Source organism: Notechis scutatus, unplaced genomic scaffold (assembly GCF_049901735.1).
Source record: "Notechis scutatus isolate UNSWTSFEM ecotype Mainland unplaced genomic scaffold, rNotScu1.2 NSCUSCF19, whole genome shotgun sequence".
In the NCBI taxonomy this organism is placed as follows: Eukaryota; Metazoa; Chordata; class Lepidosauria; order Squamata; family Elapidae; genus Notechis; species Notechis scutatus.
This window is the reverse complement of record NW_028263146.1, coordinates 332,347-341,683: the sequence shown is the minus strand read 5'-3', so window position 1 is coordinate 341,683 and position 9,337 is coordinate 332,347. Positions and strand designations below refer to the sequence as shown.

The 9,337-nt window shown below is 48.1% G+C and overlaps 1 protein-coding gene across 3 annotated transcripts in view; it reads left to right on the top strand.

Moving 5' to 3' along the window:
• ATCAY (ATCAY kinesin light chain interacting caytaxin) overlaps window positions 1-9,337 on the top strand; it is a 32,681-nt gene that overhangs the window by 6,018 nt on the left and 17,326 nt on the right. For all 3 annotated transcript variants that reach the window (XM_087948770.1, XM_087948769.1, XM_087948768.1), the window contains one exon: window positions 8,502-8,560. In XM_087948770.1, coding sequence (XP_087804896.1) covers window positions 8,502-8,560 — 59 coding nt within the window. The remainder of the gene's footprint in view (window positions 1-8,501; window positions 8,561-9,337) is intronic.

Here is a 9,337-nt window from a genome sequence, read left to right as displayed (position 1 = left end):
ACAAGGAGCTTCTGTTCTCTGGACAGTGGATCCTCTCTCCAGGGCAGCTGCCGGAGCAGATATAGACGGTTGAAGCAACACGTGTGAGTTTTTTCTCTCTCTGGAAGCCACAGCTGCAGAGAGCGTCGGTCGGATGACTGGATCCCCTCATAAAAGGCTCAGAGGAGAGAGAATAGAAGGGGGAACTCATCATATCTGCAGATGACACGAAGCTGGCAGGAATAGCCAACGCTTCCCTGCACCCCCAAAAGACGCGCTCAGGGTCCGGAAAGATCTTGGCAGATTTGAAACACTGGCGCCCTGTCCAACGGCGTGGATTTTAATGTGGAGAAAAGCAAAGTTTTACATTTTAGGCAGATAAAAAAAATCAAAGGGACAAGTACAGATTGTGGGAGTTTCATCCCTGGAGGCTTTCAAGAAGAGGCTGGGCTGCCACCGGTCAGAAATGGTGTAGTAGGGTCTCCCATTTGGGTGCGGGTGGGGTTGGACTAGATGACCTACAAGGTCCCTTCCAACTCTGATTAACCTGATAGGTAGGTAGGTAGGTAGGTAGGTAGGTAGGTAGGTAGGTAGGTAGGTAGAAAGAAGGAAGGAAGGAAAGGAAGAAAGAAAGAGAGGATGCCATTTGTCAGAGATGGTGTAGGGTCTCCTGCTTGGGCGGGGAAAGACTAGAAAGACCTAAGGTCCTTCCAACTCTGATTATCTGTTTCTGATATGGAAAGAAAGAAAGAAAGAAAGAAGAAAGAAAGAAAGAAAGAAAGAAAGAAAGAAAGAAAGAAAGAAAGAAAGAAAGAAAGAAAGAAAGAAAGAAAGAAATAAATTGTGGGAGCTTCATCCCTGAAGGCTTTCAAGAAGAGACTGGCGGCTGCCCTCTGTCAGAAATGGTGTAGTAGGGTCTCCTGCTTGGGTGGTGGGGGGTTGGACTAGATGACCTCCAAGGTCCCTTCTGACTTGGTTAATCAGTTAAATGGTGTAGGGTCTCCTGCTTTGGTGGGTGAGGTGGGACTAGATGACCTATAAGGTCCCTTCCAACTCCTGCTTGGGCAGGGGAGGGGGTTGGACTAGATGACCTACAGGGTACCTTCCAACTCTGTTAATCTGTTAAATGGTGTAGGGTCTCCTCTTGGGCGGGGGGTTGGACTAGTGGTGGCTAACCTTTTGGGGCTCCCGTGCCAATAATTGTGTATGTGCCTGCCTGCTCGTCCTTGCATGCCATCACCCAGAAGGCAATGTGCGCGGCCCCCCCACCTCCTGCGCATGTGTATGCACCCGTGTGACCCGTGCTGCATGCTTCTGTGCATGCGTGCGTGACCAGCGCTACCCACACTGTGTGCTTCCGCGCATGTGCGAGTGTCTCCTGCAAGCCGTCATGCTGCTGCACAGCCGAGCCTGCACACCAGATACCCGACAATCAGCTGTTGGGCAGGCGGCGCGCACGCATGCGCAATAGGCCTCTTTGGGGCAAGTGCTTGCATGCCGGCAGTAATGGCGCTGCATGCCACTTCCAGCATGCGTGCCATAAGTTCGCCACCAGGGGTGTAGGGTCTCCTGCTTGGGCGGGGGTTGGACTAGATGACCTCCAAGGACCCTTCCAATTGTGCTAATCTGTTAAATGGTGTAGGGTCTCCTGCTTGGGCAGGGGGTTGGACTAGATGACCTCCCAGGTCCCTTCCCACTCTGCTAATCTGTTAAATGGTGTAGGGTCTCCTGCTTGGGCAGGGGTTGGACTAGATGACCTCCAAGGACCCTTCAAATTGTGCTAATCTGTTAAATGGTGTAGGGTCTCCTGCTTGGGCGGGGGTTGGACTAGATGACCTCCCAGGTCCCTTCCCACTCTGCTAATCTGTTAAATGGTGTAGGGTCTCCTGCTTGGGTGGGGGTTGGACTAGATGACCTCCAAGGTCCCTTCCACTCTGCTAATCTGTTAAATGGTGTAGGGTCTCCTGCTTGGGCGGGGGTTGGACTAGATGACCTCCAGGTCCCTTCCCACTCTGCTAATCTGTTAAATGGTGTAGGGTCTCCTGCTTGGGCGGGGGAGGGGGTTGTACTAGATGACCTCCAAGGTCCCTTCCAATTGTGTTAAAATGTTAAATGGTGTAGAGTCTCCTGCTTGGGTGGGGCTGGACTAGATGCCCTCCAAGGTCCCTTCCGACTGCATCAAATCTCTCACCAGCAACGCCGAGGCTCTCTGGTCTGCGGAAGGGAGCAGGAAGGAGTTGCTTTGTCAGCTCCTGACGTCATCCTTGGGATGCTCGCAGCTGGGATGCACGGAGCATGCTCAGTGAGGCAGCCGGAGGTGACTCATTCAAGGCTCCGTCTACTGCAGGAGAGAAAAGAAAGGGAGCATCCTATGAGGCGGAAGAGGCCAGGAAGGGGACGGGATCTGCTGAATGGCAGTGGAAGGAGAGTAAAAAGGGAGGGAAGGAGCAAGGCAGCAAGTGGGAAGAGAGCGGGGAAGAAAATCCCAGACAGGCAACGCCTTTTCTTCTAAAATCTTGACAAAGGAGAGCATCTCCGTGGTTTCTGACATTTGAATGTTTGCACAAGTGGCTGCTCTAGTCTCACCGTTGCGTGGCAGAATGCAGAGGCCACTTGAAAAAGAATTTTGGGTGTGTGTTTTATTTCGTTTTTTATTCATTTTATTTGGTTTGTCAATTGCTTACAAGATAATAGGTAGAAGTAAAAACATAGCTATGAATACATGGATACATATAAGAAAAAGAATAAGAGAAACAATAGGGCAGGGATGGTAGGCACGTTGGTGCGCTTATGCACGCCCCCTACAGGCCTCTTAGGAAAGGGGTGAGGTCCATAGTAGACAGTCTAAGGTTAAAGTTTTGGGGGTTTGGGGAAGAAACCGCAGAGTCAGGTAGAGGATTCCAGACATTGACCACTCTCTTGCTGAAGTCGTATTTCCTGCAATCAAGTTTGGTGCGCTTGAGTTTGTATCTATTGTGTGCTCGTGTGTTGTTATGGTTGAAGCTGAAGTATTCATTGACAGGTAGGACATTGCAATGTATGATTTTATATACTATGCTTAGATCAGACCGAAGGCGGCGTAGTTCTAGGTTTTCTAGGTCTAGAATTTCAAGTCTGGTGGCATAAGGTATTCTGCAATGAGTAGAGGAGTGGAGAACTCTTCTTGTGAAATATTTCTGGACTTTCTCAAGTGTGTTAATATCAGATACGTAATGTGGGTTCCAGACTGATGAGCTGTATTCGAGTATTGGTCTAGCAAATGTTTTGTATGCTCTGGTTAGTAGTGTGATATTACCAGAGAAAAAGCTACGTAGGATTAGGTTAACAACTCTCAATGCCTTTTTGGCTATGTAGTTGCAGTGGGCTCTAGCCCTTAGATCATTAGAGATGAGAACTCCAAGGTCCTTGACAGAGTTTGGATCATCAACAAGGTCTTGACTATTCAGACTGTATTTTATTTTCTGATTTTTTTTTTGCCTATATATAAGAGTGTGTTTGTGTGTGTGAGGGAATCCCAAATGGCTGTCCAGTCTCTTCTTAAAACTTCCAGTGTTGGAGCACCTACAACTTCTGGTGGCAAGCTGTTCCACTGGTTCATTGTTCTCACTGTTAGGAAATAATAGAATAGAATAGAATAGGTGGGTCAGAAGGGACCTTGGAGGTCTTCTAGTCCAACCCACTGCTCAGGCAGGAAACCCTACACTACTTCAGACAAAACGATTGTCCAAACTTTTCTTAAAAACTCCCAGTGTTGGAGGATTCACAACTTCTGGAGGAAAGTAGTTTCATGGAATGGAATAGAAAAATATAGAATAGAACATAGAATAGAATATATAGTAGAGTAGAATATAGAATGGAATGGAATAGAGTAGCAGAATCAGAGGGTACCTTAGAGGTCTTCTAGTCCAACCCCCTGTTTAAGCAGGAAACTTTACCATTTCAGACAAAATTTGTTAGGTCCAGGTTGCTTCTCTCTTTGATGAGTTTCTACCCATTGGCTCTGGTCCTGCCCTCAGGTACTTTGGAGAATACCCTGACCTCCTCCTCCTCCTCCTCCTCCTCTCTGGGGCAGCCCCTTCTTAAATACTGGAAGATGCTCTCCTATCTCCCCTGGTCCTTCTCTTCCCTCGACTAGCCAGGCCCAGTTCCTGCAACCGTTCATCGTATGTTTTTGCCTCCAGTCCCCTCATCGTCCTGGTTGCTCTTCTCTGCACTCTTTCTGGAGTCTCAAATTCTTTTTATAAGTTGATTGTTCTCCCTGTCACAAAGTTTCTCCTTATTTCCAGGTTGAATCTCCCCTTGGATCAGTTTCCATCCATTATTCCTTGTCTGGCCTTCGGGTGCCTTGAAAAATGCCCTGACCCCCTTCCTCCTCTCTGGGGCAGCCCCTCCCTCAAATATTGGAAGGCTGCTCTCCTGTCTCCCCTGGTCCTTCTCTTCCCTAGACCAGCCAGGCCCAGTTCCTGCAACCGTTCCTCGTATGTTTTTGCCTCCAGTCCCCTCATCGTCCTGGTTGCTCTTCTCTGCACTCTTTCTGGAGTCTCAAATTCTTTTTATAAGTTGATTGTTCTCCCTGTCACAAAGTTTCTCCTTATTTCCAGGTTGAATCTCCCCTTGGATCAGTTTCCATCCATTATTCCTTGTCTGGCCTTCGGTGCCTTGAAAAATGCCCTGACCCCCTTCCTCCTCTCTGGGGCAGCCCCTCCCTCAAATATTGGAAGGCTGCTCTCCTGTCTCCCCTGGTCCTTCTCTTCCCTAGACCAGCCAGGCCCAGTTCCTGCAACCGTTCTTCCTAGGTTTTAGCCCCCAGTCCCCTAATCCTCTTGGTTGCTCTTAACAGATTACAGATAATCAGAGTTGGAAGGGACCTTGTAGGTCATCTAGTCCAACCCCCCTCCGCCCAAGCGGGAGACCCTACACCATTTCTGACAAATGGCGGTCCAGTCTCTTCTTGAAAGTCTCAAGTGATGAAGCTCCCACAACTTCCGAGGGCAACTTCTGTTCCACTGGTTTGAGGCTAAAACGTGTGAAGAACGGTTGCAGGAACTGTGGCCTGGCTAGTCGAGTGAAGAGAAGGACCAGGGGAGAGACAGGATCCCCTCTGCACTCTTTCCAGAGTCTCAACATCTTTTTGATATCGTGGCGACCAAAACTGGACACAGTATTTCAAGTGGGGTCATCACACTTCTCATCATCTTGATTCTATTCTCGGTGAACGTTTAAGAGGAGCGGATTTCGACTCCCAGAATTCCCCGGCTCCCTGGCTGGGGAATTCTGGGAGTTGAAGTCCCACTCCAGTGGCCGGGTTTGAAAAACCTGGCTTTTAAAAAAGGAAGGAAGAATTTAATGTCTATTTATTTTTTATTAAATATATGTATATATTTTACAATACTTCCATTATATTTCAACTGTGGATCGACTGCATACATATATCTTGTGCTTACGATGATAATTAATACTTTTCTTGCCAATATAACAGTAATCACATTTTCTTATAGCTATTATTTAATATATCTATTATTATTTTTAAAACAATCTTAATGTCTATTTATTGTGGGACACCCTCACCCCTTGGGTGCAGGTGTGTAAACACTGACGTGAGCGTGAAACTGCCTAAAGATAGCAGAATGAAGTAAACCGATTTCATAATGCTTCCCCTCCCTATAATCTGAAGTAAATCCACTGATTATTTTCCTTCAGTCGGCTCAGAGGTTCGGCTGTGGCCAAACCCTGGGCAGGAGGCTGGGCACCTCCAGCTTTCTGCCCAAACTGGCGCATGTCTGGCTTGCTTTATTAGAAAATGCCCTGCCTTCTCTCCATCAGAGGCATTTGAGGACAGAAAAGCTTTTGATAAGTAGATTTTCTCACAGAAAAGCTAGCAGAACCATTATAGTTCATTCTGGCAATGGCTACGTTTCTAATGCAAGCTTTATTTTTAGTAAGGCGAAAATATCAGGGTTCTTGCACCCAGCCATGGCAATGTAACAGGCTTCAAATGTCTCTTTTGTTAGCGAGAGGGTCCATAATTGTTCTATTGTTTTCTTTTAACTTTTAAACCTCTCTCTATATAAAGGCAAAATGCCCCTCACACATCATCACAAAATCTCCAGAACCGTAAAGCCTACAAACTTGAAATTTGGCACCTATGTTCCTCTTGGCTTCTAGGGGCTCACTAAGAAAGGATTTTTCCAAATGACCATTAGAGCATTTAGAGTATTTCCTATCTTATTATTATTATTAATGCGCTCTGATGCTAAGGAGTTCTACTCCCCCCCCATCTGAAAAAAAGAAATCTCTCCCAAATGCAAAACACAAGCAGAGGAGAGGAGTTTCAGTTTCAAAGCACCAAGCAGCTTTAGTACAGAACAGTTGAGCTAAGCCACGCCCAGGCTCCTTGCTGTCTCCTTCTTGCTGACACAGCAAATACTGCTTCAGTTTCCAAACAGCCCTCAACTCTCTCACACACACTGATAGGATGCTAACCAGATGAATACCTCCCTCCCTCCCTTCCCTCTTAGACTTATATACCGCCTCACAGTGCTTTACAGCCCTCTCTTTGCCTCCCAACAATCTGGGTCCTCATTTTATCCACCTTGGAAGAAGGACTGCAAACTAACTCGACCTTGATCTGGTCAGGATCGAATTGCTGGCAGCTGGCAGCCAGCAGAAGTAGCCTGCAGTACCGCATTCTAACCACTGCACCACCGCGACTCCTTACAGGCGGTTGAATGAGCGGGTGGATCTTTATAGGTGTCTGTGACTTTGAAGTTTTGAACTGTGCTGGGGATTGTGTGATGAAGGGGCTTTTGTGTCGTTGGCTAAAGGGAGGTGGGCTAATCCTATTACGCTCTAAAACAGGCTTGTCCAACCCGCGGCCCACGGGCCGCATGCGCCCAGGTCACCTCGTAATGCGGCCCAACACCCACCCCAACCTTCATGAAAGATCCAGCGAGGAGGAGGAGGAGAGGCAGGCGCGAGGCGGGCGAGGCGAGCAACAGAAAAGGCGGGCAGCCGCAGCCCAAAAGTCCCGCCCGCCACCTCCTGCTGTTGCCGCCCGCCGCCACTGTTCTGCCCCCCCGCCGCTGCTGCTTCTGCCCCGCCGCTGCCGCTGCTGCTTCTGCCCCTGCCACCCCTGCCGCGACCGCTGCTTCTGCCCGCCACCGCCGCCGCTGCTTCTGCCCCGCGCCGCCGCCGCTTCTGCCCCCGCCGCCGCCGCTGCTGCTTCTGTCCCCCCGCCGCCGCTTCTGCCCCTGCCACCGCTGCCGCCGCTGCTGCTTCTGCCCCGCCACCGCTTCCGCCGCTGCTGCATTTGCAGGAGGAGAGTGGGCGTGAGGTGGGCGAGCTTTCTTCCCCCTCCCCCCACCCCGCAAAATTTGGCCGGAAAATTAATAAAAAATAAATAATTTGCAGGAGGAGAGGTAGGGGTGAGGCGGGCGAGCTTTCTCCCCCATAAAAATTTGGCCGGAAAATTATAAAATAAAAAATAAATAATTTTTAATAAATAATTAATAATAAATAATAAATAATTTTATTTTATTTTATTATTTTATTAATTAATTTAATTTAATTTAATTTATTATTTAATTTAATTATGTGCGGCCCAAACCAAATTTTCATCTTCTAATGTGGCCCAGGGAAGGTGAAAGGTTGGACACCCCTGCTCTAAAACATCCCATCCTTCTTAATCCCATCACCCTGGAGCCAAAGATGTTTAGTTCATGAATAAATTGGCCCAGATTTCTTAATCAATTAATTTTAATTAATTATAAATTACTTCCTTAATTTCTTAAAATCTCGATCTTGAAAGAGTTCTGCTGGAAGCTGTCCCTACTTTGCAGGAAATTGGGGTTGGAGCATGTTTCTCCCATTACTCGTTTGGGAAAATATAATATTCTGCCTCTTTTAATATCCCTCCCCCAAATATTTCATTCTTCTGGGAGGGGGGCTTCCCACCCCTGCAACGCTCTTCAATATTTATTCATGCATTTATTTGAAGCCATTGTCTTCAACCTATAGATATGGTTCCTGTTTATGGAAGGAAAGAGGAGTAGTTGCTGTCAGGATTCCAGCAATCGCCCAAATTAAATCACGATTCTCGAGCCAAACTTCAAAAAACTTCCAAGGATTCATTAGAGGTGACATCCTGGCCCTGCCCTGTATGAAGCCAACTCTGGCCTACGTCATTTACAGTCCCCTGTGACCCTGTTTTGTCCCTCCTCCTGGGCATGTCATAAATCAGATTCTCCAACTGAGCACAATTCACGGGCTGGGTGTCATCAATCACGTTCTCCAATTAGATATATTTGTGGGCAAAAGCTGTGGTAGTTTAGCTACAATCTTTTAAAGCTAAGAGTTGGAATGTACTTTCGCTTTCTAACACCGCACTGCTCTTCCAGATTTCCTTTTTTCCCCACTTTTTTATGGCAACTACTAAAACAGGCGTAAGAATGTTTGATGAGTTGACAGTCTGAACATTGGTTCCTTGGTCTTCCTCTCCCCACCCCCCACTGTCTCCTCTCCAGGCCCCTCCCAGAAGAAGCAGGCATGGAGTCCTTGGGAAGCCCTTCGGGGAACGTCTTGGGTGAGTAGAAGTGGACGGTCAACGGAACTGCCCCATCTTCCCTTCGTGGGAATGTGGAGGTCTTGAGGCCGACTTTCTGGGCCTTGGTACTCCTCTGGGTTGTTGGCAGCTGGAGGACTTTCAAGGGTGGCTCTACCTCTCCACCCCACATCCCTTTCCAGGTAGAGGGATTAGATGTGGTTCCACGTCCTTGCAAGTACCCGTGTTTCTCCGAAAACAAGACCCTGTCTTATATTTTTTTGCCACCAAAAAAAGACACCAGGTCTTATTTTCGGAGGATGTCCTCCACTGGCTAACCTCACTTGCACATGTCACCCCCCAGCCTCCTTTTCGCTGTCCAAGGCCTTCAGGAACTTCTTCTTCTGTGGCCGGCAAGGCTTCCCTGAAGGCCTCTGCAGCTGATAACGGAGCTCTGGATCGATCCAGAGCTTTCTTGTCAGCTCCGGAGGCCTTCAGGAAAACCTTGCCGGCCTTGCTGGCTGCAAAAGAAATGGGTTGGCAAGGCAGGGGTCGGGTTGTACAAGGCCTGGCTACAACTTCCAAAGGTAAGTAGTAGGGCAGCTCTACCCCTCCATCCCCACCCTAGCTTAATTTTTACCTGTCCACTCTGGAGTGGGTGGTATCTTAATTAGGGCTTATTTTTTTGGGGGGGGCTTATATTGGGTGCACGTGTAAAAATCAAGGTAGGCTTTACTTTCAGGGTAGGTCGTATTTTGGGGGAAACAGGGTATGAATGGGAGGAGGGGCTTCATCTGGCTTGCTTTCCCACCATCCAGG